At 40.2% G+C, this 19,686-nt stretch overlaps 1 protein-coding gene across 3 annotated transcripts in view; it reads right to left on the bottom strand.

The window, feature by feature from the left end:
- The window catches only part of glcci1a (glucocorticoid induced 1a), a 208,646-nt gene that overhangs the window by 25,218 nt on the left and 163,742 nt on the right, over positions 1–19,686 (bottom strand). For all 3 annotated transcript variants that reach the window (XM_048562369.2, XM_048562362.2, XM_048562355.2), the window contains one exon: positions 17,370–17,580. In XM_048562369.2, the coding sequence (XP_048418326.2) occupies positions 17,370–17,580 (211 nt within the window). The remainder of the gene's footprint in view (positions 1–17,369; positions 17,581–19,686) is intronic.

Below are 19,686 nucleotides of genomic sequence, written 5' to 3' on the forward strand. Positions count from 1 at the left end.
TTGAAGCATAGGCTGCAGCATTCCAAATAGTGGCTCTCAAGTATTACATTTGACAGAACAATAAGGTGAGGAGTAATTACTTCACCCAGAAATGCAATGAATCTATCAAATTCCCTGACACAGAAAATGGTTGAGAGCAAAGCATTGAAGGTTTTCAAGAAGGTGTTAGATACAAGTCTTAGTACCAAAGAGATCAAAGGGTACAGGGAAGAAAACAGGAGCAGAGTATGGAGGTGGATGATCAGCCATGATCATATTCAATGGCATAGCAGGTTTGAAGGTTGGAAGGGCTTACAGCTGCTCCTACTTTCTACGTTTCCATGATAACAGTGGTTCATCTGTGTTCATGAGAAACATTACATTGGTGTATAGTAGCTTCAAGAAAACTCTTTAACCACTGATGTCCAATCACATCCGTATAGACACAGATTTTATAAATCTTAACAAAACTAAGATGTGTTGAAATTTTTTTAAAAGCCGAGAATAAGAATATGAATCATGCAGTAATCCTGTACTGAATTCCACAAGACAATGACAACTCAGGATATTATGATCTCTAGTTGTGTTTTTGTCTATTACACTCACTAAGCTGCAATCTTCAATAGTAAGAGTGCAGTCAATATCTGTCAAACATGTAAAAAGAGTTGAGGTGAGATTTAATGCTAGCTACGACTGGGACAGCGACAGGAGGAGGATGAAATTCATGACATTTCAAAGGGATCTGATAATGAGCTTGGCTATCGCTGACATTAAAACGACAGAAAAAGGTTTAGGGTGGGTACAGGCCAGGAAAGGGAACAAGGAAACTAACATTACAGGAGTTGAACAATCTATCCTGTTATAGTCTGTGTTTCATATTTCAGTTAATGATTTTAATAAGTAATTATTTCAGTCATGTGAAAATGTGATGAACCTCAATGGCATTGGTAACTGCATGACACAGTCAAATAGAATTGTCTCAATAAATTGTACGGATTATGGTATTAGCCGTAACCTCTCCTCTTCAGAACATGTTGTGCAATTGCTCTGAGGTCTAATGTTGTGAATTATTTTATACATCAGCAGGCATCAGCAATTTGTCATCAGGTGCTAAATGGTCATTGTTGATGATTGCACTATCCAGAGAAAGCACAAAGAAAACCAGATCATTAGCTTTGAGATAGTGAGAACTGCTGATGCTGGAGTCAGAGATAGCACAGTATGGACCTGGAGGAACACAGCTGCCTGGCCTGCTTTGTTCTTCCCGCTCCATACTGTGTTATCCCAGATCATTAGCTTTCTTTTTTTAAAAAAAATGGTGTGAGGAACGTGACAGGTTTCAGGAAAAGAACAGGAAAGTGGATGTCAGGAATTTTGGATCAGCCATGATTTGAATGAATGGTGGAGCAGGCTCAAAGGGGCTGAATGGCCTATGCCTGTTCGCATTTATTAATGGCCACATGGTCTTAATTTTTGTGGTGATGGACTGTTGTACATGATTGTTCCATTGTACACATTTGTTCTTCTAAATGGCCATGTCAATTTGTTTTTTTTTTCTTAAAAATGGGAATGATTTTCATATCCCGAGACCTAGTGGTGTTTCACTTGGGTGCACAGCACTTCCAGATGCGGCAGGACAGCAACACCCTCTTGAGGAAGGGACCCTGGACAAATTCCCTAGAAGATGATGGGAGCATGGGAAACATAGCGTTAGCCTTCTGTGTATCCTGGTATCCAGTAACATTTTAGATGACTAGGTCCAGACACTGGGTTTGTCTATCACTGAAAGCAACAGGTTCAAAGCTTGAAAAATGTAAGCATTCTGTAGCATTTTTGGAAATGCTGAGTTTTCCAAGAGTATTACTGTGTCCTTGCAGGTGTGACAGAAGAGTAAATGATGTGCCCGCACAAAGGCTGCAAAATTTGTGCTAAATTGGAGGCAGACTCCTTTCTGCTACTCAAAAGTCACAGGAGATTGGCAGGCCAGCCAAAGTACCCAGAATCTGTGCCAAATCGGTGCTTTCACGTATGTTATTCGATTGAAGACCCATTGAAGAGCCTTGTATACAGTAGTAGCCATCTGTGCCATTGCTTCCCTACGAACTGACAAATTTGTTTTGTTTTCATTCTGGTATGGTTGTAGCTCTTATATGTCACCTACTAATCCCCACTCAATACACTCCTTCCAAGATATGTGCAGTGCCAGTATATGAGTTGACGGCTGAGTGCAGAAACAAATGACAGGACCTCTTCATCACCACTGCACTGTTGCACTCTCTCAACATAGAACACAGAACATCCTCCCTCTATCCAGGGGCTTCAGTGATGGGCCAGAATCAGGAAATCACAAGGTCAGTGAGGAAAAGGCAAGGTGGCAAGCTTGGGTGGGAAGCAAGAGGTCCATGCTAATACCATCAGCAGTTGGTCCATCATGCTAAATCACAGGATGAGGGAGAAGGGGCACATTGCAGAAACACACCATCATCCTCAAAGCTCGGAATGATGCTGGACACCACAGGTTCTATTGCAGTCGACTCCAGGATGCTGAGATTTATCACCCTTGTACTGTTCAGGGGATGCAGGTGTCCTGTCCACCTGCTGGTTTTGCTCTTCTCCCTCTTGTTGTATTCCAACTTGTGCTGCAACAGAGAAGACAGAATTTCAGTGATCATGCAGTGCCGTGTTTAGTTCACGTCTCTGCAATAGCTGAATAGCTGACGATGTGTGATGGCAGTGAAAGGTGTCTGTGAAGCTGGCAGCATTGGTAAATATGAGAGAGTAATGTGGAGTGTGAGACTGTTAGCAGTAGTCAGTGTCAGGGAGTATTGCTGGGGTTGTGGTTCAATTTTCTGAGAGAGATTGGAGCTGTGGTGGGCAGTAACATGTTAAGATGCAGTCACTGTCCTTGACCACCAACATGAGTTCACTGGACCTCTTGTGGCAAAGCTGCCAAGTCCAAATGCAGGAAGTTGGTCTCCCTGGTTATTTGTTTCCACTCCACAGAACCATGCAGTCTGCTCCTGTTCAAAGCCATCACTAATGCATCCAGTGCTGCATTCATTATCCTGGCACCCTTCTTCTGCCCTGGTGTTCCATTTACAAGTTGTAAATTCCAGCAATATCATTCAGTCCAACATTCCCTTTAAAAGGGGATGTCCTGGTTTTAAAAAGGCAAATCTGGTTGCATCATATACTCTCAGCATAATGCCATTTGCCTTCCTTCTGAACACAGAGGTAGGCTACATCATGAAGAATAAACCAGCAGTGAGAAATTCACTGAAACTATCATAGCAGCAAGCTGGGAGAGGCAAACTTTCACCAGTGGAACAGGTAGGAGCAAGCTGCAAATCATGGCCTCTGTGCCCAAAAGAAAAACAAATTTTAATCCCAAGAGAATGGATTTAGAATGTAGTGTTTGTAAACATAAAAAGTTCATCGTGGGCAGGTTGATTGTTGATGGTAAAAGCAAACTGAACATTTCATTACTTTAAATACAACTTGTATTTTTATGGCATCTTAATGGTACGATGAAAGAGCAAACAATGGACAAAATGCTAGCAGTATATATTGGAGAGTTGGACAAAGCTACAAAGATAGGGAGAGGGAAGGCTTTGGACATGTTCATCGTGAAGATGAGTATTTTAAAATTGAGGCTTCCAGCACTTGAAGCTACTGTAGAGCAGTAAGCACACAGATGGTGGAGTAAGTTACAGGCAGAAAATCTGTACAAATTCAAGCTTAAAGAAGTTGAGGACAGCATTGGAATGTTCGAGAGATAGGAGGAGATAGTCAAGCTTGGGCAGAAATTTGTCTATGTTCATGTCTATTTATATTATTGGCATTATACTGTAACTGGCTATACTTTATCAAATTAATGAGCATGGATCAGTACCTGGTGCTATGATGTTGTGGCCATAACAGAGACATGGGTTTCTCATGGGCAGGAATGGTTGCTGGATGTTCCAGGGTTTAGAACATTTAAAAAGAATAGGGAGGGGGGAAAAAGAGGAGGGGGTGTAGCACTACTAATCAGAGAGGGTATCACAGCTACAGAAGCTTCCTTTGTCGAGGAAGATCTGCCTACTGAGTCAGTATGGGTGGAAATTAGGAACAGCAAGGGAGTAGTCACCTCGTTAGGGGTTTACTACAGGCCCACCCAATAGCAGCAGGGAGATTGAAGAAAGCATAGGTCGACAGATTTTGGAAAAGTGTGGACGCAGTAGGGTTGTTGTAATGGGTGACTTTAACTTTCCTAATATTGATTGGAACCTCCTTCGAGCAGAAGATTTGAATGGAGCTGTTTTTGTAAGGTGTGTTCAGGAGGGTTTCCTAACGCAGTACGTTGACAGGCCGACGAGGGGAGAGGCCATTCTAGACTTGGTGCTCGGAAACGAGCCGGGGCAGGTATCAGATCTTGTGGTGGGGGAGCATTTTGGTGATAGTGACCATAACTGCCTCACATTTTACATAGCTATGGAGAAGGAGAGGATTAGGCAGAATGGGAGGATATTTAATTGGGGAAGAGGAAACTATGATGCGATTAGACATGAGTTAGGAAGCATGGACTGGGAGCAGTTGTTCCATGGTAAGGGAACTATAGACATGTGGAGATGGTTTAAGGAACAGTTGTTGGGAGTGATGAGTAAATATGTCCCTCTGAGACAGGCAAGAAGGGGTAAGATTAAGGAACCTTGGATGACGAGAGCGGTGGAGCTTCTAGTGAAAAGGAAGAAGGTAGCTTACATAAGGTGGAGGAAGCTAGGGTCAAGTTCAGCTAGAGAGGATTACATGCAGGCAAGGAAGGAGCTCAAAAATGGTCTGAGGAGAGCCAGGAGGGGGCACGAGAAAGGCTTGGCAGAAGGAATCCGGGAAAACACAAAGGCATTTTACACTTACGTGAGGAATAAGAGAATGGTCAAAGAAAGAGTAGGGCCGATCAGGGATAGCATAGGGAACTTGTGTGTGGAGCCTGAGGAGGTAGGGGAAGCCCTAAATGAGTTTTTTGCTTCTGTCTTTACGAAAGAAACCAACTTTGTAGTGAATGAAACCTTTGAAGAGCAGGTGTGCATGCTGGAATGGATAGAGATAGAGGAAGCTGATGTGCTGAAAATTTTGTCAAACATTAAGATTGACAAGTCGCCAGGCCTGGATCAGATTTGTCCTCGGCTGCTTTGGGAAGCGAGAAATGCAATTGCTTCGCCACTTGCGAAGATCTTTGCATCCTCGCTCTCCACTGGAGTCGTACCTGAGGACTGGAGAGAGGCAAATGTAATTCCTCTCTTCAAGAAAGGAAATAGGGAAATCCCCGGCAATTATAGACCGGTAAGTCTCACGTCTGTCGTCTGCAAGGTGTTAGAAAGGATTCTGAGGGATAAGATTTATGACCATCTGGAAGCGCATGGCTTGATCAAATACAGTCAACACGGCTTTGAGAGGGGTAGGTCATGCCTTACAAACCTTATCGAGTTTTTTGAGGATGTGACTAGAAAGGTTGATGAGGGTCGAGCTGTGGATGTGGTGTATATGGACTTCAGTAAGGCATTTGATAAGGTTCCCCATGGAAGGCTCATTCAGAAGGTCAGGAGGAATGGGATACAGGGGAACTTAGCTGCTTGGATACAGAATTGGCTGGCCAACAGAAGACAGCGAGTGGTAGTAGAAGGAAAATATTCTGCCTGGAAGTCAGTGGTGAGTGGGGTTCCACAGGGCTCTGTCCTTGGGCCTCTACTGTTTGTAATTTTTATTAATGACTTGGACGAGGGAATTGAAGGATGGGTCAGCAAGTTTGCAGACGACACAAAGGTCGGAGGTGTCGTTGACAGTGTAGAGGGCTGTTGTAGGCTGCAGCGGGACATTGACAGGATGCAGAGATGGGCTGAGAGGTGGCAGATGGAGTTCAACCTGGATAAATGCGAGGTGATGCATTTTGGAAGGTCGAATTTGAAAGCTGAGTACAGGATTAAGGATAGGATTCTTGGCAGCGTGGAGGAACAGAGGGATCTTGGTGTGCAGATACATAGATCCCTTAAAATGGCCACCCAAGTGGACAGGGTTGTTAAGAAAGCATATGGTGTTTTGGCTTTCATTAACAGGGGGATTGAGTTTAAGAGTCGTGAGATCTTGTTGCAGCTCTATAAAACTTTGGTTAGACCGCACTTGGAATACTGCGTCCAGTTCTGGGCGCCCTATTATAGGAAAGATGTGGATGCTTTGGAGAGGGTTCAGAGGAGGTTTACCAGGATGCTGCCTGGACTGGAGGGCTTATCTTATGAAGAGAGGTTGACTGAGCTCGGTCTCTTTTCATTGGAGAAAAGGAGGAGGAGAGGTGACCAAATTGAGGTATACAAGATAATGAGAGGCATGGATAGAGTTGATAGCCAGAGACTATTTCCCAGGGCAGAAATGGCTAGCACGAGGGGTCATAGTTTTAAGCTGGTTGGTGGAAAGTATAGAGGGGATGTCAGAGGCAGGTTCTTTACGCAGAGAGTTGTGAGAGCATGGAATGCGTTGCCAGCAGCAGTTGTGGAAGCAAGGTCATTGGGGTCATTTAAGAGACTGCTGGACATGCATATGGTCACAGAAATTTGAGGGTGCATACATGAGGATCAATGGTCGGCACAACATTGTGGGCTGAAGGGCCTGTTCTGTGCTGTACTGTTCTATGTTCTATGTTCTATGTTCTAATTAATATGGCACTGTCACTTACAAAATCTTTGGCTTGTTGTGTTCCTATTCTAAGTTAATAGCACGTATATGAGCGACATGGTGGCATGGCATTAGAAACTGATAACACACCAAATAGAATCTGTATACACACTAAACTGCAAAGTGTTAGGACATGAGTTGATTACCAACATTCTTAAACATTTTGATCTTCATCATCATTGAAGGCAAATCACAGAGAAGCTGTGAATTATAGAGAAACATGATTGAATAGCTTATCATAAAGGCAGGGGAGGGAGTGGGAGCAGAAAGGGAGATTCCTGGAAACAAATTAAGAGGAACAGTGAGTCAGCCAGAACTGATCTTTTACACTTTGTAGTAGTCAGCTCAACAGTAGCAATGGCAGATGCTTTGGTGAGAAGAAAAGAATCACTTCAGTTTTAATTACTGCAACAAGTCATTACTAAAGAAAGGAAGTGAGATGTTTCTTTCAGGCCAGTTTTCCAGAAAGACCATATTTTGCACTTGAAAAGTCAACTTTTCTCTGCTCTATAAATTTTAAATACTTTCAGTCCTACTTGGTCTATTTAATAGGCTTACTGTCCAAATGAAATTGCTTCGTATATTTCCTAATTTGTTTTAAAGGGAAACAAAATTAGGATGATTTGTTTTATGCTGCATTCAGCATAATTTATTGCCATGAGCATTGTACCATGAAAATGGCATTGCATCATTCAAAACAGTGGCCAATTTTCATGACAAAGTAGCAGCATGGTTGAAGAAGTACCACAATCTTGCTATTTTCCATCATTGGAATAGCCTGCTACTATTTAAGCTGGTTTGTAAATTTGGTCAATCTTGACTGAAATATTCAGTATTGCTTTCTGATAAAAGTAATCATTATGTCATCCGTAATGATTACAACTCTGTAAACGGTTTATTCTGATCATTTCTGGAAGCTGGATCAAATATTTGTTAATATGCTGGTTATTTCTAGCTCATCAGTTCACATCAGACAGAAAATGTCTCTTTGATAAGATGGGAGATTTAGTTTGTCTACCAATCCACCCAAGATAAAATGTTTAATCAAAATTATTTTAGAATGTAATGAAACACTGCAGTTTGCAATTTGTTGTAAAAGTGCTCAAATGATCAAGGAAAATTACTTATATAATGATTAATTATGAATTAATACTACATGGGAGAGAAATTGATAATGAAAGAAGTTATTTTCAAAATCAAATTGCACTCTATAAATCTCATATCTGGCAACAAATTTTGCTCCTTGAGTTAGAAACCCTTGTCACAATTTTGAAGTTAAAACATGGATATGTTGCCCATGTGAAATTCTCTTTACATGTGAAACGTACCTTTAAAATACCATGGTCTATTTTTATTCTAAAGTCACAAAAGAGAAAAAACTTGACTTACATGTGAGTCTCATGGGCATTACATATGTTGGCACATATCAGATGAAAACATAGACCACGGGAGCTATCAAACCACCTCCATTGTTAATGTGGTGACTTGGAATTCACTAATATCTCTACCTCCAGGAAAGGCAAAGGGACTTGTGAAATTTGAGGGAAATTCTTCTATGGCTCATAGAACTCCAAATGGCCGATGTCGGTGACTTGTCAAAAGCAAAACTAATTATCTATTTTCCATCGCAATTGTTAAGATGGATCATACTTTCAATTTAAAATGGAAAAACTGCATCCTCTAGAATTCAAAAGCTTTGAGGGAAAGGAAGATGGAGTGCTACTGGGATAGCATGTCCAATTCACCTAACACACATATTGCGGGAAGAAACCCATACAGATACTGGGAGAATGCACCAACTCCACACCAAACCCGGGTCCCTGGAGCTGTGAGGCAGTGTGCAAACCACTGAACCACTGTGCCACCACTGTGGGCTCGTACTACAGGCCTCCCAACAGACGCTGGGTAATAGAGGGACAGATATTTGAACAGATTACGGCAATATGTAAAAACAACATGGTTGTCAAAGTGGGTGGTTTTAACTTCTTTAGCTTTTTTTTTAAAAACTGGGACTCACCTAGTGCCAGGGGCTTGGTTGCAGAAAGAATTTGTTAGGTTTGTCCAGGATGTTTCTTTTTGAAACAATATGTAAGCAGGCCAATGAGGAAAGGGGTCATAGTAGACCTGGTATTAGGGAATGAATCCAGTCAGATAACTGAAGTTTCAGTGGGGGAGCATTTTCAGAACACACCATAAATCTGTAAACTTTAAGTTATTTATGGCTAAGGATAAGAGTTGCCATCGGGTGAAAGTACTAAATTGGGGGAAGGATAACTACTGCAATATTAGGTAGGAACTGGGGCATGTTGACTGGGGGCAGCTGTTCGAGGGTAAATCCATTTCTGGCATGAGGGAATGTTTTAAAGGCCCGTTGATTAGAGTTCAGGACCAGTATGTTCCAATGAAAATGAAAGATAAAGGATGGGAAAATTTGGGAACCTTGGATGATAACAGAAATTGAGGGCTTAGTTAAAAAGAATAGGGTGACATATGTAAGGTTTAGGAAACTGAACTGGGAGAGCTAAAAGGGCCATGAAATGTCTTTGGCAAACAGGATTAAGGAAAATCCAAAGACATTTTATTCTTACATAACAAGCAAGAGGGTAGCTAGGGAAAGGGTAGGTTTACTCAAGGACAAAGGAGGGAATTCATGTGTCGAGACAGAGGAAATGGGTGAGGTCCTTAAATACTTTGCATCAGTATTCACCAAGTATGAGTACATGGTGGATGGTGAATCTCGGGAGGGGCATGTTGATGTTCTGGGGTATGTCAATATAAAAAACGAAGGTGTTGGTGTTTTAAAATGCATTGTGTAGACATGCCTCCAGGACCTGACGGGATCTCTCTCAGAACAGTAGGGAAGGCAGGTGAGGAAATCGCTAGGGCCTTATGTGAAATCTTTGTATCCTCCTTAATCACAGGAGAGGTGCCAGGGAGCTGGGAGATTGCCAACTTTGTTCCTTTGCTTAAGAAGGGCAATAGAGAGAATCCAGGAACTTACAGGCTGGTGAGCCTTACATCAGTGGTAGAGAAATTATTGGAGAAGATTCTTAGGAATAAAATGGACTCACATTTGGAAAAATGTGGACTTATCAGCAGCATGGCTTTTTGTTGTGAAGGTCGTATCTCAAACTTGATTGAGCTTTTAGAGGAAGTGACAAAGATGATTGACCAGAGCAGGGGATAGATGTTTATGTGAAATTTAGCAAGGCCTTTAACAAGGTTCCTCATTGCAGGCTGACACTGGAGGAGAACACAGAAGGCCTGATTAGTAAGTTTGCAGATGATGCAAGATATATAATCGAGGGGAGCTGCAGATAGTGAGGAGGATTGCCAGAGGATACAGAAAGATATAGACAGATTGGGGACGTGGGTTGAGAAATGGTAGATGGAGTTCAATCCAGAAAAGTGCAAGGTGATGTATTTTGGAAGAAAATATACAGTAAATGGCAGAACTTTTAATAGAATTAACATACTGGATGTACAGGTCCACAGTAACCTGAAAGATGCAACAGAAAAGTGTATAAGGTGGTCAGGAAGGCACTTAGTAAGCTTGCCATCATCAGTCAGGGCATAAAGTATAAAAATTGGTAAGTCATGTTGCAGCTATATAAAACTTAACAGTTCTGGTTGCCATACAACCAGAAACATGTGGAGGCTTTGGAGAGGTTCAGAATGGGTTTACCAGGATGTTGCCTGGTTTGGAGAGTATTAACTATGACAAGAAACTGGACAAACTTGGCGTTTCTTTAACCTGAGCATCAAAAGGATTGGTTGGGTGGGGGGGGGGGGGCGCGACCTGACAGAATTTTACAAAATTATGAGTCATGGATGGAATGGATAGTCAAAGGCTTTTTCTAGGGGTACAAATGTCAATTACTAGGGGTTAAAAGGGAGTAGTTCAAATGAGATGTGAGAGGCAAGTTCTTTAGACAGGAGGATAAAGAGTGTGCTTGGAATGCGCTGCCAGCAGAGTGGCGGAGGCAGTTACACCAGAGACAGTTCAGAGAGGGTTTACAAGACTAATACCAGAGATGGGCAGGTTTCTCTATGAGGAGCGGTTTGATACACTAGCCTTGCATATGGATGACTTTTGGAAAATAACAGGTGACTTAATTGTGACACAGTTCTGAAGGTCTTAAAGTAGATATGGAGAGGACATTTTCTCTTTTGGGAGAATCTAGAACTAGGGGTTACTGTTTAAAAGTTAGGTAGTTCCCATTTAAAGCAGAGTTGAAGCAACAGAAATGTGTTTGGAAAAATTGTGGGTCTTTTTGTACTCTCTCCTTGAAAAGGTGATGGAAAAATTTCTGAAAAAGGGTCTAGGCCCAAAACGTCAGCCTTCCTGCTCCTCTGATGCTGCTTGGCCTGCTGTATTCATTCCAGCTCCATACCTTGTTATCTGAAATTTAAATACAGACTCGATTGTCCATCTGCAGGAGAAAAGACTTCTCTCCACCACTCCATCCACCAACACATCCAGGCCGCTATTCACAAAGCAGGAAGCAAGCTTCCCTTTCTCTGGCGATAACAGGCAAGCACCATGATATGAGGGCATGGTCCTAGATTGAAACTGGGCTTAAATGCTGGCAAGTGCTGGTATTCACATGTACCTTTGCATTGCTAGTTGTGCAATTCCCCAACAGTCCAGCTCATAACTTATGACATGAAAGAGGGAAGGGTGCGTGAGAAACGTTGCTCCAAACATGGCAAACTGACAGCCATAAATCTCACTGAACAAAACACCAACTGAAAATGGGAATATCCACCCACTGTTTCACCTCACTGAGCCTTCATCAAATTCTGATTGGCTGCGTATTTCACCATTTTCGGCTTTAATTTGAGCTTCAATATCAATGCAACTCCATTTTAAATAGGCATTGATAGACCTTCGTTCAAATGTGTTTGTGTTTGTGAGGTTTATTTTGCAGGAGTTCCTCAGGGGAATGTCTTAGACCCAATCATCTTCAGATGCTTCATCCCTCATCATAAAGTCAGAAGTAGGAATGTTCACCGATTCAGCACCATTCACAACTCAAGTACTGAAGCAATCCATTTTCAAATGCAACTAGACTTGAAAAATATCCAGGTTTGTGCTGACTAGTGACAAGTTAGAGCTGCACCACACAAATGCAGGGCATTGATCATCTCTAAGAAAGCATTACGCTATGACAGTCAATGGCATAGCCATCGCTAAATTTCCCACTATCAACATCCTAGTGGTTACAGTTGACAAGAAATTGAACTGGACTAACCACAAATGCTAAGACCACAAGGATAGATAGGGCTGCTGTCGCAAATTATTCATCTCCTCACTCCACACCTTTTGATCACCATCCACAAGTCAGAAGACAGGTGTGTAATGGAATACTCCCCACTTGCCTGGATGAATGCAGCACCAACAAAAACACCAGAAGCTCGAAACCATCCATGTCAAGGTAGGCCACTTAATTTCCACCACATCCATATCTGTTCACTCTCTCCACAATGCTCAGAAGCAGCAGTGCACACAATTTGCACTATCTCAATTCATCAGTCTCCTTAGGCAGCACCTTCTAAACGCACAAGCACTACCATCTAGAAGAAGGGCACCAGATACATGGGAACACCACTGCCTGCAAGTTCCCCTCCAAGTCACTCACTATTCTGACTTGGAATACTATATCAAAGATAATGGGAACTGCAGATGCTGGAGAATCCGAGGAGCTGGATGAACACAGCAGGCCAAGCAGCATCTTAGGAGTACAAAAGCTGATGTTTTAGGAAGTGGCTAGGCCCAAAGCAACGGCTTTTGTGCTCCTAAGATGCTGCTTGGCCTGCTGTGTTCATCCAGCTCCACACTGTTATCTTGGAATATTATATCGCCATTCCTTCAGTGTCACCGAGTAAAGACCCTGGAATTTCACCCCTCCCCCAGTGGCATTGGAGGGGTCCCTGCACCAAATAGATTGCAAGGTTGAAGAAAGTAACTTACTGCTACCACCTCAAGGGTGACCAGGGTTTAGCAATAAATGATGGCACAGCCAGAAAAGCCCACGCACCACGAATGAATAAAAAAGTAAACTCTCTCATTTCTAACTTCTCTCAAACTTGTGGGTTTTGCCCTTGCATTCTTTGAATGAATATTTTTGGTTAAGTTGCATTACTTTTTATTAGTGCAAACATGTGACAAACGAAGATAAAAAGAATGAAGCGTCAATATTCTTCAACAGCACTAGCAGAGATGGTACAATTGCAAGAATGTCAATGACAGAGGTCTACAAAGCCAGCTGCTAGCATTAGGCTAGAAATACAGTTTCAATTGTGATTAATGTTATCCTTTGGGGCAGATTATTTTTTGAAATCTGAGAACTACTCTGCATTAAGGAGGAACTGAACCAGGCTTTTATGGTAGATGACTTCTTTTTCTGAAAATGGGGCTTTCATAGGAGGAAGATATTTATAGGTGTGGTTTGTGAAACTAAGAACGCATGATCAGATCAACTGCAGTGATGCTCAACCATTTTAGGCAAACTCTGGAAGCTCAAATAGCAGAGGAAATATGAGTGAAAAGGAACAAATAAATGAACCCCACCAGAAGATGCAAAGAAATTTTCAAGCCTCCACTACGACTAAAAGTTTGAAGAATGTGCTTTAAATTTACATATTTCAATTTTCCTCAGACATAGTTGTTGCTTGGTAAAAAGTCTGAAATTCTCTTCCTAACAGTGCTGCAGCAGATCAACAAGAGAGTTCACCATTTTCTCCAGGGCAGAATGGGAGTAACAAATTCTGGCTTTGTCCATGACATCCACATCTCAAAAGAATAAATGAAAAATAACTTAAGGCAGGTTCGGTAGCAAAGGCAATGTAACACACAAAAGAAGGGGCCAATTGGGTACTTATAGATCAGTCAGGCTATCCTCATTAGTGCCCATCTGAACAAAGAATAGTCAGAGATATAGACAGTATGGATTTATTAAAGATGGGTCAAGTTTGATCATTTCAACAGACATTTTTGATGAACAATTTTTATATAGATAAAGGGAACACAATAAATATTAAGAAAATAGAGTTTCAGAAGATGATCAATAAAATGCACCGCAGGAGGCGATTTGTAAAAACTTCATGCATGCAACAAACACAGCAATAGTGATACAAATGTAGGACAGGAAACAAAGGTTTACAATTAATCCTTTATTAATGATATTTGCAATGGTGCAGGCTTGGAAGCGGTACTCTAGGATCCATGTTTTTACTGTTGCTGTTGGCTCACATAGGTGATATGAATGCAGGCACATGGAATACAACATCACTATTTAGTCACTATACAAAGGTAGAAGTTGTTTAGCAACTATCAAGGAAAAATGTAAGAAAATCAGAGCAGAACAGATTAGCAAACAGACAGATGTGATTTAGTCCTCAAAATGATATATTTTAGATGGAATAATAATTAGATTGAGCACATAAAGTAAAAGTAGTAAGAGTGCTTTAATTCTCTAAAAAACAGTAAAAACTGTTAAATTCCTAAAAATAAATTAAAAGCATTGGGTCTTACAATAGTATATCATACATATATTAAAATAGTATAATAAATAATCTGAATCTCATTCTGGAAAAATAATAAGCCACAAACAGCATTAAGTATAAATTCATTCAGATCATACCTAGGACAAGAAACTGTAGCAGTAAAGAGGGGATAAGAGACTGGGACAATTTCAACTGGAACAGAATAAAGTGAAGAGGGGATTTGATAAAATACTCCAAAGAATTTTGAAAGCATGAATAGGGAAAAACTGTACCTCTCAGTTGAAGCAATGTTGAAGAATTATCAATTCAAACTTGATAAAAGGAGTGAGGAAAGAAGGTTGAATAAAATGTAATGACAAAGTGAGACTAAGTATGGAAAGATATCTGAGCCACTAAGCACCATACATTTTAGATTAAAAGTGCATCAATATTTGGGAAAAAGAATAATAAATCACAATGGGGAAGAGAAAGATAGTAAGGTTACTAGCTCTGATCACATATCATAATTTACACAACTACAATTTATGCTCACATCGTCCCTTTGATATTATAAAACATCCCAAGATACTTCACCAGGTCATTACACTACACAATGCAACACTGATAATATGGTAGATAACCAAAAGCTTGGTTAAACTTTGGGTTTTATAGAATTGCTTTAAAGAAAGGGAGTTAGAAAGGCAGAAAGATTTAGAAAGTGAATTCCAGAACTTAAGTGAGTTCTGGTCACTAAAAACAACAGAAACATCAAAGTAGTAATGACACAAAGAAGCCACAAGACCCATCCCTAGTCCAGAAAATGAAGTTACCAGGGAAACTTTGATAGATAAGCGATGACAGAATATCCAAAACGTGTGCATATTACCAAGTGGAATTAAAAATATTCATCCAGAACCTTCTTTTAAATTAAACTGTGTGCGCATGTATGTGTGTGGGTGAGAGTAGGTGGGGTGCTGGTGATGGGGATTGGGGGATGCAATTAAGCACTGATGTTCAAAGAGCACTTCTGAACACAATGAATGGCTTCCTAGTTAGGACTTACAAATACCCTGAACCATTCAAGAGATAGTTAAATATCTGATGGGTGACTAAATTTATCCACAGAAAAATGAGCTAAAGGGAAAAATGTAATAACCTCTCCATCATCTTTAACTTACACTTACCTGAAGTAGCTGTCTCATGTTTCTAGCAAATATTAAGAGGGTGTGGGGGGAAAAAGCATTAAAATAAACGTGATGGAGGTTGAAAGCTGTCTGAAATAGTCCAATAAAGGCTGGTTTCTGCAGTAAGCAAAGAAATGCTTGAAAGGATAGGTTAAAAAAATTACAAAAAAGAGTAATAAGAAGTAGAAGAGTATTAACATGAAAATCATCAGAACTAAAAATCCAAGAACATGCAACACTAATTAGAACAAAGCAGTATGTCCTTGCTGTCTCAATTCATATCTGGATTAGTTAAACTTTATTTTAATTTTTCAGGAGAGATAGAAGAAAAAGAAGTGGGATTAAATAAGGGTATATTTAATGCTATAAAAAGCATTTGATTAACTTGAGTCAGAAATAATGTGGAAATATGTCAGACTACTGATAAATAAAAATAAATTTAAGTTGGTAGGCAATTTTGTAATGTTGTTAAGTAGCAAAAGACTTTGAACTGTCTTGTGGACAGAGACAAGACAGAGTTTGAGCTCAAATTGGCAATGATCCCTAGAATTTTTTTAAAATTCACTCATGGGACATGGGTGTCACTGGCTGCGCCAGCATTTACTGCCTGGCCCTAGTTGCCCTTCAGAAGGTGGTGGTGAGCTGTCTTCGTGAACTTCAGCAGTAGGTGTGCTGCAAGTTGACCCACAATGCCCTTTCGGAGGGAATTCCAGGATTTGGATCCAGTGACAGTGAAAGAACGGTGATTTATTTCCAAGTCAGGAAGGTAAGCGGCTGGGAGGGGAACTTCTAGATGGAAGTAGTCATGCATTTGGAAGGTGCTGCCTAAGGATTTTTGGGGAATTTCTGCAATGCTTCTTGTGGAGAGTACAACATTGCAATCAAGGATTATTTCAGTATGTACTATGTTGCATCTTCAACAGAGATGAATGGATAGTTGAATTTGGTTAAGTAATGAAGGAGAAGACGGAAATGCAGTGAACAGTCAAAGAAATATGGATGAAAATGCAATCAAGATCACGCTAAAGAAAGACAAAATTCCTTGAAGTTATTTTCCTTTGATAAACATCCGAGGTCTCGGAAAGCTTCATTGAATAATTATGCTGAATATATAAATGCCACCAGATAAGGCCATAAATTGAGCCATTCTGAAATGTAGGTTTCTCAAGACATCACCAAACTGGCCGCCTCATCTAGCATTCTCCTGGGCCTCTGCAACAAATGTAACTCACTCCTTTAGCTTTCTCTATTCTCACCGTGAAGGCTCTTGCTGCTACAATAATTTTGTTTCAATTAGAGAAATAAGTAATTTTCAAGATGTTTTAAAATAAAATGTCTAAGTTTTAAACAGTAGTTTCGTAACTAATAACTCGGGTATATTCTTCTGTACTTCCTCGGCAGTAATATCGTGGAACAGATTGCCCTTCTGTTACAGAGCAACCCAAACACCCTCTGAAACATGCTGATGGATTACATCTGCATGTTCAATATTTGATGAGGTATTCCCAATTATATTCCTAGGATTGGGGACACAAACTGGTAGCCATATTTTCCTTTTCTCCATCACCTCTGCCATTATCCACTCCAGAGCGAACAAGGCAGTTTAGTTTCAGGAAGCTGAATGTTGACCCTTCTAGACTTTTTTTTACTAGCACCTGCAACATCAAGTCCTGTAATTTTACAACTTTCTAATAGCAAAGTGGTATTGAATGGTGCTTTATTCATAGCAACAGTAATTTCTCTGATTGCATAAGATGGATATTGATCATGTAAAATCTATTCAATGATCATGTGGTGTTAGAATGATTGCGGTGTAATTTATTTACTTGCGGTCTGTAGTATTTGGATCATTACCTCAGCATGCTCAACTAAAGGCTGGCTGTATTAACCCATGTACCATTTTATAGTAAAACACATGTCAGTGCAGGTGATAGTCCTGTCTGTGTGCATTTTCCCCATAAAAATAAATCATTAACAGCATGCATTGACGTGTTTTGAAGCCTATTCTCTCACCTCTGTCCCTGTCATACTGAAGGTCTTCTGCTGAGCATGGGCTTCCCTCCTGAGATCCAGTAGGGTAGAAAGGGGAGACACATGGTGAGTGGCTGCTGCAGCTACTACTGCGCTCTTGGACAGAGGGTGTCTGTGTGTCAACACTGCGAGTACTGCTGCTGCGGTAGTGGGTAGGGAATGGTGCTCGGCGGCCATCAGGAATCTCCAGGGGCTAGAACATAAATGAACAGTGCTACATCATTATTATAACAACAATTTCAGGAACTCTAATGCTAATCTTTCCACAGAACTCAAGATTAGAAATTCTTCATGACCAAAAACTCAAAGTTGAACATACAGAGTATAACTTAAAAGCAGAATAGTTCTCAAAGAGCTCAACATGTTAAATTTGGATGTTATATTTGCTGTCAAAATAAAATTCAGAGATATTAAACTTGCCTTTGCATATTTGCCTAAAGATCTGTACAGAAGGCCAAAACTGTGTACTGAAAAACAAACCATATCCATTTGTTTTATTTTATAACAATTTTCACAAAATCACACACCAATGTTAACATATCTGATGGGATTTCAAATAAACACACTCAAGAGTGCCTCATATTACAATCCCTTCAGGTTACTGAATATGTCAAGACATGTTGTTTGAAAAATTAAACTAAATCTGGATTTTTCCTTTAATCTGCTGGTTTGTGTGTTCATCCCTGGAAATATCAGTTCTAACAGTAACTCATCTACAGGCTTAAGGCTTTATTCTACAGATACATTTTTGACTACTAACTCATAATACTTCTGCCTTTAAAAGGTCTCAGTTATACATTTAATCAGAAATGTTGGACCTCAAGGAAAAGCTAAATGATAAACTATACAGCTACTCTCAAAGCTCAATATGATCTGTACAATTTCATAAGGAACCACAACAATATCACCAAGACAATCATCATCATTCATAATACAGTAAATTCCATTTGACACTGTTTAGGTAATATTAGAGGGTATTTCAAATTTATATCCTTAAGAGAACCGTATACCATGGGTTATTGTGACTAACTGCAGCAATTCGGCTTATTGCTCTAAAATGTTGTGAATTAATGAAAGGGATTTAGAAAAAGTGGATTGCAAAAGTAAAATACAACTTGGTTACAAAGCATCTCCTGAAAGGAGCAGTTCACACTATAGGCCAACAGCATCCATCTCAACTGTTATCCTTTAGATCTTCTGGCATTTCCCTGATTCCAATACTCATTGAGAAGCAAGTCTTCAGCGCATATAAAGATTGGCACAAACATTTTATCATACCTTATTCAAAGATATTCGGATAAACCAATAACTATATTAAATTAAACAAGACCCCATTCAGCCAATACCCAATAAGGGGCATCTCCACTGAACCATGTTTATCATTGGGATGAAAAAGCAACAAATTATTTCTGATTAGTAACATATGACAGAGTGGGAAGGCATTTATAGTTAATCAGTATAGAGAGTGAGGGTGTGATACCCTGGTAGATAATATTTAATATAGACAAAATATAAAAATCTGGGTAATTTCATTTTAATGTATTGTTAAGCCCAGGCTAATTTTCTTACATCATTTAAATTTATCAGAATTGTAAAGGTACAGGGTTGTCATTTGAGTAGAGATGTTGTTCAAAGCAAAATGATCTTTTCACAAGTGAAAGATTTGCATCCTTCCCTAATCCCTACTTCCTAATTACCTTATGGAGATTTCTGCATCAACTAATTGAAATAATATTTGATGATGTGAGTATTGTTGTATACAATATTAGACTGGCAGTACTCAGGAAAATTCCTCCCAAACTTTGGTTGCTTTGACTTACAACAGCTTGAGTTGCTGTTGAGATGGTTTTCATCCATTTCTTTCACTGTCCCTACGGTAATGGGTTTGAGATAGGGTGGGGCTGGGGCACACCAGAGTGGATCTGCAGGACTTACCACCTTCAGTAAAATTTACCAGCCTGCCAGCGGGACAGAGGTCACACAGGACAGCCATTTTTCTAAGCTTCATAAACTTTCTGTGCATCTCAGATTCCATTAAGCATCAGACATACACATTAAAAATAAGCAAAAATTCAGCAACAGCTTAGTGTTGGCTGGAAGTGAGTAGCAGTTCTGAGTACAGCTGTTTTGTCATCAGATGGTCTGACATTGAGATAAGCAAAACTTCATAGTTTTGCAGTGTTTGCAGAACGTATGTTCACTGCAACAAGTGCAGACAGTCTAAGGTGATTGGGGAAGCAATGAACCATGAAAATATCAAATCTCAATAGATGCTCTGCAAGCAGACTTTGTGTGCCCC

The sequence above is a fragment of the Stegostoma tigrinum genome, chromosome 2 (assembly GCF_030684315.1).
Source record: "Stegostoma tigrinum isolate sSteTig4 chromosome 2, sSteTig4.hap1, whole genome shotgun sequence".
In the NCBI taxonomy this organism is placed as follows: domain Eukaryota; kingdom Metazoa; phylum Chordata; class Chondrichthyes; order Orectolobiformes; family Stegostomatidae; genus Stegostoma; species Stegostoma tigrinum.